Source organism: Paramormyrops kingsleyae, chromosome 1, assembly GCF_048594095.1.
Source record: "Paramormyrops kingsleyae isolate MSU_618 chromosome 1, PKINGS_0.4, whole genome shotgun sequence".
In the NCBI taxonomy this organism is placed as follows: domain Eukaryota; kingdom Metazoa; phylum Chordata; class Actinopteri; order Osteoglossiformes; family Mormyridae; genus Paramormyrops; species Paramormyrops kingsleyae.
In genome coordinates this window covers 75,873,247-75,892,454 of record NC_132797.1, presented here as the reverse complement: position 1 = coordinate 75,892,454, position 19,208 = coordinate 75,873,247, and the positions used below count along the sequence as shown (strand labels likewise).

Genomic DNA, 19,208 nt, shown 5'->3' with positions numbered 1-19,208 from the left:
GCCTGCAAGCTGATTGCTCACCATCGCTGTCACTGCAGTAATGGGGGGGGGGGGGGGGGGCGCAGGCTGTGGGGTCGTGACCCTGCTCTCTAGGTGGTTAAAGTCATTTCTAACAAAGATAATGATTAAATGATGGGATGGGGGTGGCTGTGCAGGTGAGTCATGACTGCAGGACCAGGGAGCAGTTTTATTTGAATAAGACTGACCCTTCCAGCCTGGTAGTACACAGTTCAGTGTTCAGGGGGCTCTGTCCTTTAATGCGAATCACACTCCTGTCTGCAGCAGGAATGGGGGGGGGGGGGGCATGTGATGGTTTACGCTGGGAACGCCGTCTGAAAGTGCATGTGTGTCTCTCTATCTCTCTGTCTGTCTTTGCCTCTCTCTCTCTCCCCCCCCTCTCTCTCTCCTCTCTGTCTGTCTCTGCTTCTCTCTCTCTCTCTCTCTCTCTCTCTCTCTCTCTCTCTCCTCTCTCTGTCTCTGCCTCTCTCTCTCCCCCCCCCCCCCCTCTCTCTCTCTCTGCGTGTGTCTCTCCGTGTGTTGATTCCCTGATGCCATGTGATTCCCCCCCGCCCCCCCCCCCCCATACCTCTCTCGGCACTCTAAGGGGTGTCTGTCACCTGCGAGCGCTCAGCCATCCGTGTCGGTCACTCCCGTCACTCATGTCCCTTCTCTCGGTTGATGTGCTGCTGTGCCATTTTCATTCTGGGACATTAAACCTCCCCCTTTTCTCTCCCCCCCCCCACAGCATTTTCAGCTGGCTTTAATTGACTCAAACCCCTGCACTTTGTCCAAAGCTGAAAGTAAGTACCCTCTCAAATGCTTTCTGTTCTGGAAGTTTAAAGCACGTTTAAAGCAGAGAGCTGATTCTCCTTAACGCTCCTGCCCAGGCAGTCGGCAGCTTGTGTTGTGGCACCTGAGGAAGGACAGTGCATCACAGCTTCAATTTATTTTTCATTTCACTCACGCCTCATGTGCCGGAGGCTCCGGTTACCTAGGAAACCCCCATCAGCTTACGTGGGAGTGCTAACGGCAGAATTTCAGCTGCTGGACGCAGAGGGCAGCCCGGCCAGTCTCCTCCCCCGTCTGGGGGGAAGAGCAGGCGCTTTTCTGGTTGAAAGGGGCACTCAGACTAGGGATTGGTGGCTGTGCTCAGACTTGAGCCGTTTGTTGAAAGCTGCCTGGGCTGCATGCTGATTCTGTGTCTCCTCTCTCCTCGCAGTTCAGTTCCACATCGCTCACTTGTATGAGATCCAGGTAAGTGCCTTTCTCTCTCATCCCGTCGTGTCCACTTTCCTTCTGAAGGATGCGCTGGAGCTTATAGCTGCTCAGCGGGTGTCTTTAAAGGCGGTCGCCATCTGCATGTCGTCACCAGGCTCTCGTGGCGGTGGAGCCACCTCGACCTCACGCCCGACAGCGTGCCGTGCCGTCCTGGGTCTGGGTTTCCCTAGAGCCTGTCCTCCTTTTAAGATCCCCGCATTTGTATGGTACACCAATCCTGTGAAGTTGTGCACTACGTTACCGTGCTGCTTGTCAGTGCAGTCGCCGTTTAACGTCTGGTTACCGCGGACTCGTCTCTCCCGCTGTGGTTTGTTCTGGTACTATCTGCAGTGGAAAGCGTGCAAAACAAAAGCGCAAGTGTCAACTGGATGTGCCACAGTACAGCCGCTGACGGGGCATTTGGCAGATGGAGGGGCTGGGGCGCGGGTGGTTGCGGGTTCGAGAGGCTGTGGATTAACTTGCCTCAGGGCCTGAAGCGGTGACACCTTGGTCCCAGACTGGAGGGAGATGTTTACCTTGGAGAGCAGGGCTTCCTTCTGAGGCCGGTGACGGATAAGGAGAGAGGGAATGCGGAGTCCTGCCCCTCTCTGAGGGTGCGGCCACTGCTGCCATCTGCAGGCCCGGCTGAGAGGCCCCTCCTTCCCACCCCCAGCGTCTGTGTGGGCCTGTGTGGGAGGGGGCCTGCCTTCATTATTAGCACCCCAGGGCAATGCGCTGCTGGCCTGACAGCCCTTAGGAATGTCCTCGCCCTCTTGCCTGCTCAGAAGGTGACGTATTCTTGCTGGCTGGCACATTGAGCGCCGATGCATTTTGGGGGGAGGATTCTGCGACCCCCCCCCCCGCTTCCGACCGGCTCATGGCAGTGTGTTGCCTTGGAAACGGGAGCTCAGAGCCGCTGGGGTAGAAACGCTAACCTTGGTGAATCTTGCCGAACAAAGAGGGACGGGCCAACTCTGTTAATCTGCCCCCCCCCCCAGCGGACCAACCTGCCATCCCAGGCCCCCCATCCAGGGTGGTCTGAACAGCTTCCTGTCGTCACCTGCCTGAGGGGCTCTCTGCTCCACTAGTGTCCACCCAGGCAGGGACCATAGAAGCAGTAAAACTCTCATCACTCCGTCACCCCCCCCCCCAGCAGACCAGCCTGCCATCCCCGCCCCCCCCAACACGAATGCTCTGCTCTCGTCCTCCTGTCTCCAGAAAAAGTACCGTGCCGCCAAGGAGGCGTACGAGAACCTCCTGCAGACGGAGAACCTCCTGCAGACGGAGAACCTCCTGCAGACGGAGAACCTCTCGGCGCAGGTGAAGGCTGCCACGCTGCAGCAGCTGGGTGAGTGTAGGGTGTGCCCAGTGGGGGCATGGCACAGGGCCGGGGGGGGGGCGTGGCGGGCGCTCACTGTGGGGGCTGTGGGTGGGGAGCTCACTGTGGGGGCTGTGGGTGGGGAGCTCACTGTGGTTATGGGGACAGATGGGTATACAGGGAGAGTCGACGTCGCATTACATCATGGGCTTGTTGCTATGGGAACGTTTGGCTGGTGTCCCCAGCGTTCCAGCTCTCATTTTCCTTAATGCTGCCAAATTCCCCCCGAGTCCTTCGTTTTTCTGATGTAATATGTGTGGTTTTTGTTTATGCATAGTCAACTATAGCCACTCAGCCCTTCTTGACTGTTCTTCCCCTCCCCTGACTGGCCGTAAATCATATCTGCCGGGTGTAATTTGTTGCCGTGGCGATCCCAGTAATGTAGGGTCTCTGCAGGTGTCTGGTGGACAAACTGAATGCTTGTGCCTTTTGGGGGGTGTCTGCAAGGCATTCCAGTCTCCTAAATACCACCTGGGTGTTTTTCAGGGGGGTGGGAGGGTTTTCAGGCTCTCAGAGGTTCTTTGTAAGAGCCCCCCCCCCCAATTGAAGGGGTAACTGTGCACAGCTCGCTATCTCTCTCCCCCACTCTCTCTCTCTCCCCCACTCTCTTTCCCCTCCCCCCTCCTCTCCCTCTCTCTCCTCCTTTCTCTCTCCTCTCCCTCTCTCTCTGCCCCCTCCCTCCCTCTCTCGCTCCCTCCCTCTCTCGCTCCCTCCCTCTCTCGCTCTCTCTCTCTCTCTCCCCTTTCTCTCCTCCTTTCTCTCTCCTCTCTCTCTCTCTCCCCTCCTCTCTCTCGCTCTCCTCTCTCTCTCTCCCCTCCTCTCTCTCTCTCTCCCCCTTTCTCTCCTCCTTTCTCTCTCCTCTCCCTCTCTCTCTCCCCCCCTCCTCTCTCTCGCTCTCTCCCCCCCTCCTCTCCCTCTCTCGCTCTCCCTCGCTCGCTCTCTCTCTCTCTCTCTCCCCCTTTCTCTCCTCCTTTCTCTCTCCTCTCTCTCTCTCTCCCCTCCTCTCTCTCTTTCTCTCTCTCTCTCTCCCCTCCTCTCTCTCTCCCCCCCTCCTCTCCCTCTCTCTCTCCCCCTTTTTCTTTCTCCTCTCCCTCTCTCTCCCCCCCCCCCCCTCTCTCTCTGATGGACCGACGCTCTCTCCCACAGCTCACACTGGAGGCTGCATGTGCGAAGGTCGAGCCGGAGACTGCAGCCTGCCGCCGTTACGCAGAACCTCACCAGTCTTCTCGTTTCTCACCAGGCTGGATGCATCACACGGTGGAGCAGCTTGGAGACAAAGCCAGTAAGGACAGCTACGCTATCCAGTGTCTGCAGAAGTCGCTGGAAGCCGATCCAAACTCGGGCCAGTCCTGGTACTTCCTGGGCAGGTGAGTGAGCTGTGTGTGTGTGCGTGTGTGTGCGTGTGTGTGTGTGTGTGTGCGTGCGTGCGTGTGCGTGCGTGCGTGTGCGAGCTGTGTGTGTGTGTGTGCGTGTGCGTGTCCTGAGCAGCAGGCAACGTGTAATCAGTCCTCTGTGGCCTGGCTGAGCTCCAGCGTTGCAGCAGCCTGCAGACGTGCTTCACTGCCTTTTACTACAACCATTTTTGTTGCACGTGTGCGTGTGTGTATTCGTGTGTGTGTGTGTGTATTCGTGTGTGTGTGTGTGTATTCGTGTGTGTGTGTGTGTGTATTCGTGTGTGTGTGTGTGTGTATTCGTGTGTGTGTACACCAGTCCACGTCCACACTGCGGTTTGTGCTTGAGGAGAGCATCATGCTGTCTGGTGTCCTCACTGAAGCCCCCCCCCAGCTACAGTCCCTCAGGCTCTGTTCCGCTTCTGTCTGTGTACAATCTAACCCCCGCCTCCACCCCCCAGGTGCTATTCGAGTATTGGCAAGGTCCAGGATGCCTTCATCTCCTACCGCCAATCCATCGACAAGTCGGAAGCCAGCGCTGACACGTGGTGCTCAATAGGGTAAGGGGCCCGCCTTGGGTTGGGTGGGGGCCTCAGAGTGGAAGCCCTTCTTGGTCGGGGGTGGCATCTGATCATCAAGCTCTGGTGAGTCTTTAGGGCCACCCCCTGCCCACACACACCCACACACACACACCCACACACACACACACACCCCTCCCCCATGTCAGCTTTATGTCCCCCCTCCCATGGATACCCCAGTTGGTCCCCTGGATGTTCCAGTAGGACCAGTAACTTGCTGCTCACCCAGAGTGGTGCTTCCAGGCGAGGGTGTGAGGAACGATTTCATTTGTTTCACTTTGAGTGACTGTTGCCCCCCCCCCCCCCCCCCCCCCCGCAGTGTGCTCTACCAGCAGCAGAACCAGCCGATGGATGCCTTGCAGGCCTACATCTGTGCGGTGCAGCTGGACCATGGTCACGCCGCCGCCTGGATGGACCTGGGCACCCTGTACGAGTCCTGCAACCAGCCCCACGACGCCATCAAGTGTTACATCAACGCGACACGCAGCAAAAACTGCAGCAACAGCGCCGCCCTCCTGGCCCGCATCAAATGCCTGCAGGTATGCCCCCCCCCCCCCCCCGTTCACTTCTACACGCCAAAACCTGCCTGTACAGTTTTAACCTTTGCTCTCTCCTGTGAGTGTCTTCTGTGCCCCTCCCCCCCGCATTGGTGGGGGGTGGGGCATTGTTCTGAGGTGTACCTACTGCCCCCAGTGCCACTGTGTGTCTCCCCCCCACCTCCCCCTAAATGTCTGCATTGTCGTCTTTTGTTTAAACATGCACAGCACGCATATGGATGTTGATGTGTGTGAGCACATTTTTCACCAATAACTGTTCATGAATCAGCTATTTCCACTGATTTTATATTGATTTGTTTTATTGAATTCATTTAATGTTTACAATGCAGCCATAACAGTTAAGCACTAACTTGTGTGTGTGTGTATATTGTGTCTGATCACTTCTGTTACATTAGCACACATGGTAGGAGAGCCGACCTCGTCTTAAGAGCAGTCTTAAATGTGTTTTTACGCGATTTTCCCTAGGCTCAGTTGTGTAACCTCCAACAGAGTAGTCTGCAGAGTAACAGTAAAATGCTTCCCAGTATAGAGGAGGCATGGAGCTTACCAATCCCAGCAGAGCTAACATCCAGGCAGGGCGCCCTGAGCACGGCCCAGCAGGTGAGACCAGAGAGCCCAGTGCTGTCAGAGACCCAGCGATGGGCCACCCTCACTAATCACCCACACCAGTGACCGGCGCCCCCCTGCCGCTTCCCGCAAGGAACAACAACAAAAAAATTAAATAGTCACGCTTCCCCTGCTCTGCCATGGGAGAATTGGCCACGAAAACAGCAGATTTGAGTGTTATTTGAACAGTGTTTATTTCTCCTTTGACATTAGGAGAAAGTGTAAGACATGGGGCAGTTTTAAGTACAGCAAACGATCACTGAAGTCATGGTTAGTGACACTGGCCCGTTCCTGTCACTCTGTCACTGACGCTGAATATTTCAATATTTTTGAAATCAATCTTGAATGGGAGTCTGATTTGGATTGAGGGCCATGTCTGTCCGTGCAAGGAGGAGGTCCTCCTGGTGTCTGTCCGTGTAAGGAGGAGGTCCTCCTGGTGTCTGTCCGTGCAAGGAGGAGGTCCTCCTGGTGTCTGTCCGTGCAAGGAGGAGGTCCTCCTGGTGTCTGTCCGTGCAAGGAGGTGATCCTCCTGGTGTCTGTCCGTGCAAGAAGGCGGTCCTCCTGGTGTCTGTCCGTGCAAGGAGGTGATCCTCCTGATGTCTGTCCGTGCAAGAAGGCGGTCCACCTGGTGTCTGTCCGTGCAAGAAGGCGGTCCACCTGGTGTCTGTCCGTGCAAGAAGGCGGTCCTCCTGTGCAGCAGCTCCTCCATGCTATGATTGTAGTAGTTTATTTTTATATATATATATATATATATATATATATATATATATATATATATATATATATATATATATATATATATATATATAATATAAATATATATATATATATATAAATATATATAAATATAAATATAATTTAGTGACGTGTTCCCTGTCCGTGGAGGTCCTTAAGCTCTGACCTGGGGCAGCTTATGTGTCGTGGGCCCCTCAGCCTTGCCTGTACCACCCTGAGGTTGCAGGATCGTCCAGAATCACTCAAACTTCCGATGGAAGTTTTGTCTCTGCTTTGGGTGCTTCTGGTTGTTAGTGTATTGAATATGCTTGACGAAACAAGGAACAGTAGCGACATGCTAGTACTGAGAGGGTCTGATCTTTGAGCTGTATGTCATTGTGTCACTGCTTTAGCGGGCAGTAAATGTTCTGGCATCTGACATGGTCAGCTCTCCATCTTCACGCTTATGCCGTACTTTTGTTTCCTCCTTGGCCTGCTGTGTGGAGAGAGGCATAAATTGCAAATCTCATTCCTGGTTTATGCCTCAAATCATCTCATTTTGTCTGAAAATATCAACTCTTTGCCTCTTGTCAAATGAAACTGCACTTAAGGTTTTTGTGTATTTAACCTTAAATGTGTGTTTCTTTTTGCAGCATAGAGGCTGGTTTGGATTTCTGTGATCTTGCTCTTGAAATGGGTCCTGACCCACTGTCAGCGATAGCGCCACAAAAATAGGCCACGCTCTGCTAACCTAGTGGTGTAGTTCACTTCTTTGGACAGGGTTAGACCCCGTGCTGCCTCGGTGCTGGTCAGTCCGGTCCACGGGGGTCCCCAGTGTTCTAATCCAGCTGGGGCTTATAGCCCGGTACTGGCGGGTCTGCAGAGCGTGCGTGCCTGTCTGTGGCATCGGCGGGGGTGGCAAATGCAAACGTGACGTCTCTCCCTCTGCCAGGCCTGTAAACCGCACCAGGGGGGTGCCGGCGAGGCGGCCCTGGGGCAGCCACCCGTGCCACCCCCGGCGCTGCCGCTGCACGCGGGGCCCGCCGACGAGCGCTCCAGCCCGGCCAAGCGGAAGCGGACGTTGAGCCCAGAGAAGGTACGCGGCCGCCTGTGTGACGAGTGCACTGGGGGCTCCAGGAGTGGGAAGCTCTTACACTTCCTCTTTTTTTGAAAGCAGAACCCCCCCGAAGCCTGGGTGGGCAGCCCAGTGGCGCGGGCAGCCCATCAGCAGCAGCAAGCCCCAAGCTGGTACCTGACGCCTCAGAAACTGCAGGTGGGTGATCAGTGCCGGCTCCACCATCACCCCCACCCACCCCCCACCCCCCATTGGCACTGCCCTCAACCCCCCCCCACTGGCATCGGCCCCAGCCCCCTACCGGCTGTTTGCCATGAAGCTGAATATTGCCCACCTGTGTCGACAGCTCCTGGATCAGTTACGGGCCAGCCGAGCAAATCTGAAACCTTTTCAGCTCCAGATGCTGGAACAGCTGGAGAGCCAGTTCAGTCTCATGCAACAGCGCCAACAGCAGGTACGCCGGGGAATCCGCAGTCAGCCACTGGGCGACAGGCCGCGCCGCTCCGATTGGCTGCTTACCTGTACGCAGTTCTGCTCCAGCGACTGCTAGCGGGGCATCTGTCGGCTCTGTGTGGCCGGTCAGCTTTCTCTGAATTAGCCAGTTGGCATGTGGAGTGGGGTCTCCGGTCTACGCTGTTTGGAAGATGGGGGTGGTATCGTAGACGGTTGTGTGGGCGTTTGGGAGACGGGCAGCTTTCCCCAGGGCAGTAGGGGGTGCTCGTGGCCTTACCTAAGGGTGTACTCCCTCTGTGCCGTGCCCTGACCCACCTGAAGAGCTGTGCCTGGGCCTGCTTATGTTGGACTCGGGTGCGGTACACAGTGTGATCGCTGTCCCTGCCTGAGAACGGAACTCAGACATGACGTCAGTGGTGTGACTGGCACACGCGTGCGCACATGTACACGTGGACCGGACCCAGAAGGAGCGGATTGGCAGGGCTGTACGGATCGGGTAGCGACAAACATTTCATAAATATGGCAGCAAAGGAATATAAATTTGGTCTACGGCAGAGGAAATTTGGGCTGACGAGTGTGTCCAGGAACAACTGGATGCAGCACACAAACTCTGAGATATTTGGTAAAATACGGGAACTATCTTTATGCAATGAAATAAATCTCTTGGTACGGTACAAGGCGAGCCGTCCAAGTATGAGTCCGCCATCATTAGGGTGTTTATTAGTAGTTTTGGCTCCTCGCTGGAAGGTTCCTTGGCTTCCTTTAGAGGTCCGAGTGTCCTGCTGCATAGATGCAGTGTGATGGCGGTACTGAACCGCGTGGCCTGGACAGCGCTGAGCGTCATGGCCGCCCCCTCCCCGAGCCGCTGGGGTGAATAACGGCATCACACTCTCCTGTTGCACTAGGTGAGACACGCTGCTGCCATCGGCCAGGTGCGACTGCCCGTGCCCAACGGTCCTGGGCCGGGTCCCCCGCCGCCTGCTCACGTCGCAGCCCAGCACCCCCACGGGGCTGCTTCTCGCATGCCTGGCCCCGCCTGCCCTGGGCCGCCACTCTCCAATGGGCCCTTCCCACCTGGCTCTGTCCCCTCCGGGGGTGGTCACCATGCGCCGGGGCTGGGGAGCAATGGAAACGTGCCTTACCTGCAGCAGAACGCACTACCTCACGCCCGCCCGACGCCAGCTGGCTATGCCGAAGAGCCATGGGCAGACCGACATGTCACTCAGGTAGGCCCCGCCTCTGCTTGCAGGTGCCCCGCCCCCTTTTGTCACATGGTCATACCTTAGCAATAATCTAATAATGTTAAAAATAAGAGGCTGTCTCCAAGTCCTCGTGCTCCCAGCCTCTGGATTCCTTCTGCTCTTCTTCCTCAGTATTTGTTTCTCCCTCTTCCCACAGGGGCTTCAGAAAGTTCCGGGTTGGTGTCCCGCTGCCCCCAATGGCAAACAGACTTTCTCTCTCACTGGGACGTCCCCCAATTCCCAGTCAGCTGGCACCGGTGCTCAGAATCAGGTCCGGCAGCCCAGCGTGCCGAGCGACTCGCCGCCACAGGGGGGCGCTCACAATCACCTCCCCCCCCCTCCCCACACGCCTACCTCAGGTGGACAGCAAGGCGTCCCCTTAACCAAAGAGAGCGGGCCTTCAGGGAACGGCACGCCAAGCAGTGTCGCCGTCGCTGTTGACGGGCTGCCTAATCACGTCCATCAGGCAGCGGCGGGCGCCGCCCCCAGCCCTGGCCCCGCCCCCACGGGGCCCCGGACTCCGGGCCCTGGGCTCACTTCAGACAATCCTCAGCTCTCTGCCTTGTTGACGGGAAAAGCCGGTAACGGCGGCCCCAGCGAGAGGCTCAACAACATCCATCCGGCCGCCCGCGGCCCCAGGGCCCCGGGGGACACCCCCTCGCCCCCCCCAAAGCCTGCGGAACCCAGCGCCACCAGCCTTAATGGCCCCCCCTCGGGCCCGGGACCTACAGTAAACGGGAGGGGCTCGGATGACTCGCGGAGCCCCCTAGCGGCACATCCGCCCATACCTGGACGCAAACCCATTCTGAGCCTGGCACCCTCGTCCTCTGTCTCCATCTACCCGAGTTCCGCAGATGTGCTCAAGGCTTGCAGGTGAGTCCCCCCACCCCATGCTCCCATAATGCACTGCATCCTCCCCTTCCGAGGACCTGCTGGTCTTATGTGTCGCCAGCAGGTGGAGTAGTGGCCAGACACTGGAGCAGTAGAAAGGCTGCTTTGACTGTAGGCTTTGTGTGACATAATGCAGTCCTTAGGGGGACCCAGACCCATGTTTTTGTGGACTGTTTGGCTGGGAGCTGGGGAGGGAACAAAAATGTGGACCGCCAGGGGTCCCTGAGGACTGGGTTGAGAAATAGTGACCTAATGAATCAAACCACGATACGTTCCGTGTGGTCATGTGACCTTTGCCAGTCCCCCCAAAGGCTACCTGATTCCAGTTCATCACGGGAGGCTGCTGTCTGCCGGCTTCTCGGGATCAGGGTCTTTCGGTAATGCGCTCCTCACCAAATCAGATACGACGTCTCCGTTCCAAGCTTCAGTCCTGGGGCAGCAGATGTCACCTGCATGTTTGGATGTGTGTGATACAGATCTCAGTACCACTTCACAGTAAGGCTTCCCATTGCCACTTATAAATGGTAGTAACTCATCAATTAAAAAAAAACTTGTTTATGGTAATTTATTAATGCTTTAATAATAATAATAATAATAAATTTTATTTCTAACAAAAGTGTTGCAACCTAATTAACTGATTATAATCATTCATAAACTGTTTATCAGGGTAGCCTTATTGTAAAGTGGTACCGAGGTCTTTTGAGCTCAGTCCCAGGAACCAGCAGTGCATGCGTTTGCGTGTTGGGATTTTAAGCTGTTTGGCTTTGTGAATTAGGTGCCGGTGTCAGTGTCCGGAAGGTTGCTGGTTTGAATCCCGTTACTGTTAGCCCCTGAAGTGAGGCCCATTACTCTGATAATGCCCCAGGGTTGCTGGATTGATGTGAGACACTGTGTGTTTGTCTTATATGAGTGCAAGATGTGATGTCAGAAACCTAGTGGATTCCCTCGTACCTGTGGCACTGCCTGCTCTCGCCCTGCATCTGCTTGGTTCTGTTCTGTGCGACCCCAAACCCCAGTGTGCGATGCTGGTGATGCTCTGCGACCCCAAACCCCAGTGTGCGATGCTGGTGATGCTCTGCGACCCCCAAACCCCAGTGTGCGATGCTGGTGATGCTCTGCCACCCCAAACCCCAGTGTGCGATGCTGGTGATGCTCTGCCACCCCAAACCCCAGTGTGCGATGCTGGTGATGCTCTGCCACCCCAAACCCCAGTGCGCGATGCTGGTGATGCTCTGCCACCCCAAACCCCAGTGTGCGATGCTGGTGATGCTCTGCCACCCCAAACCCCAGTGTGCGATGCTGGTGATGCTCTGCCACCCCAAACCCCAGTGTGCGATGCTGGTGATGCTCTGCCACCCCAAACCCCAGTGTGCGATGCTGGTGATGCTCTGCCACCCCAAACCCCAGTGTGCGATGCTGGTGATGCTCTGCCACCCCAAACCCCAGTGTGCGATGCTGGTGATGCTCTGCCACCCCAAACCCCAGTGTGCGATGCTGGTGATGCTCTGCCACCCCAAACCCCAGTGTGCGATGCTGGTGATGCTCTGCCACCCCAAACCCCAGTGTGCGATGCTGGTGATGCTCTGCCACCCCAAACCCCAGTGTGCGATGCTGGTGATGCTCTGCCACCCCAAACCCCAGTGTGCGATGCTGGTGATGCTCTGCCACCCCAAACCCCAGTGTGCGATGCTGGTGATGCTCTGCCACCCCAAACCCCAGTGTGCGATGCTGGTGATGCTCTGCCACCCCAAACCCCAGTATGCGATGCTGGTGATGCTCTGCCACCCCAAACCCCAGTGTGCGATGCTGGTGATGCTCTGCCACCCCAAACCCCAGTGTGCGATGCTGGTGATGCTCTGCCACCCCAAACCCCAGTGTGCGATGCTGGTGATGCTCTGCCACCCCAAACCCCAGTGTGCGATGCTGGTGATGCTCTGCCACCCCAAACCCCAGTGTGCGATGCTGGTGATGCTCTGCCACCCCAAACCCCAGTGTGCGATGCTGTTGATGCTCTTCCCAGGTCGACTTTGTAAGCGTGTAAATGTGCCCGTCCTCTTCCAGAAATACTGTTGCCCTAATTGCAGGTTTGGTAAATATGCTCATTGGCTGTGATTAGATCGCATTCGTGACATGAACAAAAATCCGGCTTTGTGTTCGGGTGGTCCGGCCGCCTCCAGCCACCAGTCATGCCTCACCTGACGTCTGTGGCCATCTGTTCAGGGTCACGGGGCCCCGGCAGGCAGAGGGGGGCCCCGGCAGGCAGAGTGGGGCCCCGCCAGTGCTGCTCTCCTGCATCTGCCTCTTCCACTCAGTTGCTTTTTTGCTCCCATTTTTCATTTCTTCAAACGCGCTCGTGCTGTTGCTGTCCCGTCTCCAGCCGCCTAATTCGTCTCCGCAGCCTGTCGGCCTGACTGTGTCTGTGCACGTTTGGCACGATTGCAGGTTTATTCCGTGATCTGACTGATATGGCGTGCAGGTCTGACTCCCTTTGAGAACTGACCAGTGCTGCCTCTGCTCTGCTCCTCTAGGTCATGGAAGTACTTTGCCCAGTCTTGGTTCCCCAGATTGAGAGCCTCTGCCTCAGTGCAGCGTGTAATATTGTATTTACACAGTGACAGGGCTGTGACCCCCCCCCCCCCATCCCCAATCCCGTTTAGCCAGCTCCTGTTTATCAGAGGTGCATTCTGGGTAATTGTCATGCTTTCCATGTCAGGTTTGTTTGCTTTTCTACGGGCCGTGATATGGATGCGCGTCAAAGCCCTGTGCGTCCTTTCAGGAATCTGGGCAAGAACGGCCTGTCGAGCAGCAGCATCCTGTTGGGGAAGTGCCCCCCTCCGCGGGTGCCGGCTGCTCCCACCCCCCCACTGCCAAAGGACAAACTGAACCCCCCCACGCCAAGTATTTATGTGAGTACAGAGCCGTGGCTCTCAGTAAACACAGGCCGCGATGCTGGAAGTCAGACTGAAGATCCTGTTGAGTTGTGCAAGTAAAACAAAAATAATAATAATTATAATTGCATATTAATTTGCCTGCGTTCCCCCGCAGCTGGAGAACAAGAGGGATGCCTTTTTCCCGCCCTTGCACCAGTTCTGCACGAACCCGTCCAACCCGGTGGCGGTGATCCGAGGGCTGGCTGGCGCACTCAAACTGGGTGAGCAGTCTGCAGAAACATCCAGAACAGTCCCCCGAGGCATGCTCCGAGGGGAACAGGCCAGGGATCCCGTGCAAAGCCACACTCTGCATACTCCTGACCTGCCGGGTGATGACAGTGCCACCTGCAGGTCGTTCGAGTGGGTGCAGGTGGCTCCCTGTCCCGCAGAGTGTTGCGGCAGCGACGGAGAGCTCACTGACTGTGAGAACCTATATCCCGGGATCTCTGCCGGGATCTCTGCCGGGAGCTCTGCCGGAATCTGTGCCAGTAGCTCTGCATAACACTGCTGCCTTGCATCTCCAGTGCGGGGGGTTCGAATCCCTCCTCCGCTGTGTGTGTTTGCATTTGCTGGCTCTCTTAATGTCACATGGATTTTCCCTGTGCTCTAGTTTCCACACACAGTCCAAAAACATGCAGATAGGTCAGTGGTTCTCAGTCCTGATCCTGGCCGCCCGCTCACCCCCCCCCCCCGCCCGGAAATGTTTTCTTTCCAACCCACACTGCTTTCAAACTGCCGCACTCATTATCAGCCTATTAAGGACCATGTAAGCCTGATTAAGGTACGGTTGGAGTGAAAACATTCTGGGGTCACCAGGAACAGGACAGAGAACCACCAAGGAAGGTAAACCGGTGTTTGTTTTGAATTTCCCGTAGTGTGATTGTGTGGGTGTATGTGACCCCTAACTGCATGGTATCCTGTCCAGGCCGTTACACCCCTGTGACTCTGCTGGTTAAGCAGTTGGATGTAGGATTGGTTTATGGATGGGTGTAGGGGTGGGCATGCATTACAGTAATGCGGTATAGCATGGTCATTTGGAAGCATTTGACTGCAAGGATCCGTCCCCACTGCTGAATGAATTTTATCGCCAAGGTTTCAGAGTGCCGGAACACAGCGTCTTGTGTTGTGCAGAACGATGAAGGGGCTCCCTCTAGTGGCTGTGGTCATGCGTGTTTCCTGGTAAAGTCCGCCGCTGTCTTCTCGCAGACCTGGGCCTCTTCTCCACCAAGACGCTGGTGGAGGCCAATCCCGAGCATCTGGTGGAGGTGCGGACACAGCTGTCCCAGCCTGCCGACGAGAACTGGGACGCCACAGGCACCCGCAAGGTGTGGCGCTGCGAGAGCGGCCGCTCGCACGCCACCATCGCCAAGTACGCTCAGTACCAGGCTTCGTCCTTCCAGGAGTCCCTGCGGGTAAGCCTGCCCCCTAATGGTTACTCTGGGAATAACGGTGATATAATGGCACACCGTTTTCTGCAGCCTTGTGTTTCCCTTCAGTAAAACGTGGGATGAGATTGAGCCGAATATTGTGTGAAATGCCTTGAGGTGACCTCATGTGGATGGACTCTGAATGGGTTGTTTTAATCTTGCCTTCTGAAGGAGGAGAACGAGAAGAAAGGACAGAAGGACCACTGGGACGCGGACTGTGCCTCCTCGGACAGGTAAAGCCCCGGCTGAGCGCGGTAGCAGGGCGCCGCCCTTGTGTACAGTAGTGGAACTAATATGCAGCTTCTCTTCTTCCCCCGCAGTGTGGGCAGGAGACGGAAAGGCCCCATTAAGTACATCAAATTTGGGACCAACATTGACCTGTCAGACGAGAAGAAGTAGGTGCTCATTTAGTGGCCCTGATCTTTCAAGTCCTAATACTCCTTCTGAGTGTTTATGATGCGTTCTTGCTGCGGAGTGGTGGCTCTCAGGCTAGGGATCTGTGCCAGCGATCGGAAGGTTGCTGGTTTGAATCCCGTGAATGTCAGGAGTGATCCTACTCCGTTGGGCCCTAGAGCAAGGCCCTTAACCTGCAGTTGCCTTGTCCTGGGTATATTAATCTACATCCAGCCCTGCAACTTACAGGGAAATTTGGGGGTTGCTGGCAGGATTGGCACTCCGGGCACCGGAAAAATTTAGTGTGGTGCTGAGGTATCGCCCGCTGCACGGCTGCACTCTGGTTCTCATCCCTGAGTTGCTTCTTCGTGTGGTTTGAGCAGCGACGCACTGTAATCAGCGGGTGCTCCTTGCATCACCTCACCTTGCTGTTATGGTTTTTCGTGCTACAGCATGATTAAAAAACAGCTTATGATTGCAAGGAGGGATAATAACCTTATTTGTGGTTTTAGATATCGTTATAGCCAGAAGAATGCTAGGGCACATTTCCCATGTAGTCACCCACTGCCCTTAGCTGTGCGGTGCTGCCCCCTGCTGTTGGACAGATGGTATTTCCACGCCCAAGGTAGCGTCCACTTACAGTCTGCGTCTGCGTCTGCAGGTGGAAGCTGCAGCTGCAGGAGCTGAGCAAGCTGCCTGCGTTTGCCCGCGTGGTGTCTGCGGGGAACCTCCTCAGTCACGTGGGGCACACCATCCTGGGCATGAACACCGTGCAGCTCTACATGAAGGTTCCCAGCAGCCGCACGCCAGGTCTGGCACGACCCCACCCCCTCACAGGGCCCCGATCCGCTGACCTTGCGGGTAACATGGCCGCCCTGGGCACGCGAGACCGACGTGTGTGCCTCTGCTTGGCTTTTCAGGTCACCAGGAGAACAACAACTTCTGCTCCGTCAACATCAACATCGGGCCGGGGGATTGCGAGTGGTTCGCTGTGCCGGAGCTCTACTGGGGCGTCATGAATGACTTCTGTGAGAAGTACGCTGGAGCCGCGCTCTGTCTCGCGATGCCGGATGGCACAATACTGATGGTCGTGTTTAAGTGTCTGTGCTGCTTTGAGCACATTTGGGCGCCGAGTCTGTTCCAGAAATGCTTGGATCACGCAGTCCTTTCCTCCATCGCCTCCTCATCTTTTTCAACAGGAATAATATCAACTTTCTCATGGGCTCCTGGTGGCCCAACCTGGAGGATCTGTACGAGGCCAACGTGCCCGTCTACCGCTTCATCCAGCGTCCGGGAGACCTGGTGTGGGTCAACACGGGCACGGTGCACTGGGTACAAGCCATCGGCTGGTGCAACAACATCGCCTGGAACGTGGGGCCACTCACAGGTCCGCCCCCGCCCCTGCCCCTGCCCCCGCTCGCTGCCACAATCCACTCCATCCGCTCACTGAATCTGCCCGTTTCCCCCACAGCCTACCAGTACAAGCTCGCCGTAGAGCGATACGAGTGGAATAAGCTCCAGAGTGTAAAATCCATCGTCCCCATGATTCACCTGTCCTGGAACATGGCCAGGAACATCAAAGTGTCAGACCACAAGCTTTTTGAGATGATCAAGTGAGTAGGCCTCTCTGTTTCGCCCGCCTCTGCCGGGATCTGTGCCGGGAGCTCTGCCGGGAGCTCTGCCGGAATCTGTGCCAGTAGCTCTGCACAGGTCCGTTGCATCCAGGAGCTTGTCAGTGTTTTGCCAGACTCCGTAGCCGGTCGATCACGCGGAGGCCACCGAAAGTGTCAGAATGACCTTATTTTAACCCCGTGGCCCACCCTCCCCAGGTACTGCCTCCTGAGGACCCTGAAGCAGTGTCAGATGCTGAGGGAGGCTCTCATCTCCGCTGGAAAGGAGGTGCAGTGGCACGGAAAGACCCGGGAGGAACCGGCACACTACTGCAGCATTTGTGAGGTGCGGCCGTGTGCTAGCTGTGGTCCGACTGGAGGCGGGGCTTTTATCCTGGCCGCATGTGATTGGCCGCTTAGACAGCGGAGAGGTAGACGCCCGTAATGGCTCCCTTTCTGTCCAAGAGCATTAATCAGCTGAGTAGCCTGTGTGAAAACTGACATGTGTATCCAGACCTGCGGGTGACTCTCTTCGAGGGATCATGGAATTGACTGTAATTGTTTTAGATGGTGTAAATGAATTTTTTAATTGCTTCACAGTCGTCTCTGAAATATCTGTTGAGGGTGTGAAAGCGAGTCCCGGCTGTTTGTTGGGCTCCGGCCCCCGTGACCCCCCCCTGCTCATCTGGCTGTCACAGGTGGAGGTCTTCAACCTGCTCTTCGTCACCAGTGAGAGCAACTGGCGTAAGACCTACGCGGTGCACTGCCAGGACTGCGCCCGCAAGGCCAGCGCCGATCTGCACGCCTTTGTGGTGCTGGAGCAGTACAAGATGGAGGATCTCATGCAGGTGTACGACCAGTTCACGCTGGTGAGTGCCCCTGTCCGGTACCAATCCCCATCGCCTGCCTTAAGTCCACGAGAACATTTCCCGGCTGAGATGTGGCCCCGCCCCTTCCCTGTCTCTCCATAGGCCCCGCCTTTGCCTCCTCCCTCATCTTGACGTCGACATTTCCTGCCCGGCGGACCGTGCGCGGGAAGTCGAGGAGGCCTTTCTGATATTCAGGAAGCCGGCCGGTCCAGATACCGCTGGGCTCTGTAGCTAATCCTACGAGGCTGCGTCTGGAAGCTTCTGTCTATGCAACCTGCCGCCCCAGCGATGGGAGGGCGGGGGGACCCTCCGGGACACTCGACAGCCCCCCTGGCTGTATGCATATAGAGCCCATTGGGAGGAAGTGCCCCTTTTGTACATATCGATACCTTCACCGGTCACAACTGGCAACGTAACACAAAGACTACTGACCCGAATCTCCGTTTTCTATTGTTTTTGGGCTGATATGAAGTTTTTTTTTTTTTTTTCTTTTTCCCTTCTTCCTCTTCTCCTCCCTATACCCACGAAATGAATACTAGCTTGGCTGGTCTTTTTTTGTATAGTAGATAGACATTTTAAGTCTATTTGGACAACAAAGCAACAAAGAAAAATGGGGAAAAAAAATTTGTAATGTGAAAAGTTAGGTGGTATAATTTTTTACGGCTTTGGTTTTACGTCGTTATTTTTGGAACCATGTTGGTAAATCTTTCGGTTTCTTAGTTAAAATTTTTAAAAAAGAGGTAAAAATCAAGGACGACAGCCAAGTGAAGAGAATGGGTTGCACATAGACTAAGAATTAAACATTAATTTGTGATTTTCTTTGTTTCTAATCTTGATGTAAATTTACACTATTTATAAATACATATTTATTGCTTGGAAATATTTGTGGATGGAATGCTGTTATTTTTCCCAGAGTACCTGCCATTAAATTTTAAGGAGTTCTGTCATTTTACGCACCAACTCCTATTTACCTTTTCTATATATAAATGAAACTGCTTAGCAACCTTGTACAGAAACATCATTAAAATTGTTTTATTGTTTGCTGTATGACCTGGCTTATTCGCGCCCGATTGGTCGGTGGGCTGCGCGTGATCCTCTGCTGCTTCATCGCCACAAAGGGTGTGTATCTCTTAGTCTCTAATCACCCTGGCAGATGCTGTCCAACTGTGTTTTTGTTCCTCTTTTATTGGCATTTGTGTGTTACACACAATAGCAGCCCCCCCCCCCCCCGATTCAAACTTGGCCCTCAATCCCGAATCCAGGCCGTGTTTTCAGTTCCTTCAGGTAGTGAATCAGCAGGGCTCGGCTCTTGGGGACCGTGGGCTGAACAGCCCCCACCCGTAGGGGACCCATTTGGCCGGGGCTGCAGGCTTCATTCCCACCTCTGTAGTTTTTCTCTTTACTCCTGTTTAGATGCAGTCAGGTTGATTGTTGTCGCTGAATGACCAGTAGCATATAACTGTGTGTATGTTTATATTTTAATGTTTATATTACACTGTGGGGGCAAATGTCCTGCTATTTTGATGTTGTGAAAGGTCCCCCTTTTTCTGTTCCCCACAAAGATCTGTCATTGTCACTTTAGTTTGGTTACTTTTGGTTAAGGTTTCGGCTGGGTTAGGGGTGTTAAGGTCATCATGTTGGGATTAGAGTTTTCCCCATAGAAATTAATGGAGAGTCCCCACAAAAATATTACAAACCTCTGTGTGCTCTCCTCCAACCCTGACCAGGTGAAGTGTTTGTTAAATAGTTGGATTTGTACATCCTAGGATGTTATGAAATGGTTACCCCTGCTGTGTGTGTTTGACTGATGCTGATATGCATCAGTCATTCCTCTAGCT

The 19,208-nt window shown here is 55.1% G+C and overlaps 1 protein-coding gene across 2 annotated transcripts; it reads left to right on the top strand.

Moving 5' to 3' along the window:
• The first annotated feature begins 726 nt into the window (after nucleotides 1–726).
• Nucleotides 727–18,413, top strand: LOC111838184 (lysine (K)-specific demethylase 6A). Of its 2 annotated transcripts, XM_072699579.1 has the most exons (24): nucleotides 727–800; nucleotides 1,220–1,254; nucleotides 2,476–2,605; nucleotides 3,876–4,002; nucleotides 4,488–4,586; nucleotides 4,924–5,143; nucleotides 5,627–5,761; nucleotides 7,434–7,577; nucleotides 7,659–7,754; nucleotides 7,903–8,010; nucleotides 8,915–9,235; nucleotides 9,408–10,123; nucleotides 12,918–13,047; nucleotides 13,187–13,292; nucleotides 14,278–14,483; nucleotides 14,670–14,731; nucleotides 14,819–14,893; nucleotides 15,553–15,701; nucleotides 15,812–15,926; nucleotides 16,091–16,278; nucleotides 16,363–16,504; nucleotides 16,721–16,847; nucleotides 17,200–17,370; nucleotides 17,473–18,413. In XM_072699579.1, exons 4-24 carry the CDS (start codon nucleotides 3,881–3,883, stop codon nucleotides 17,500–17,502), a joined length of 3,462 nt encoding a protein of 1,153 aa, XP_072555680.1. In that variant the 5' UTR covers nucleotides 727–800; nucleotides 1,220–1,254; nucleotides 2,476–2,605; nucleotides 3,876–3,880; the 3' UTR covers nucleotides 17,503–18,413. The 2 variants fall into 2 exon arrangements, with proteins under 2 accessions (XP_072555680.1, XP_072555689.1); XM_072699588.1 differs by lacking the exon at nucleotides 5,627–5,761.
• The last annotated feature ends 795 nt before the right edge of the window (nucleotides 18,414–19,208 follow it).

Coding starts and splice junctions, on each gene's coding strand:
- LOC111838184 (XM_072699579.1), top strand. CDS start 3,881: ATGCATCACACGGTGGAGCAGCTTGGAGACAAAGCCAGTAAGGACAGC. Junction 7,755..7,902: donor TGACGCCTCAGAAACTGCAG/GTGGGTGATCAG, acceptor CTGTGTCGACAG/CTCCTGGATCAGTTACGGGC. Junction 9,236..9,407: donor CAGACCGACATGTCACTCAG/GTAGGCCCCGCC, acceptor CTCTTCCCACAG/GGGCTTCAGAAAGTTCCGGG.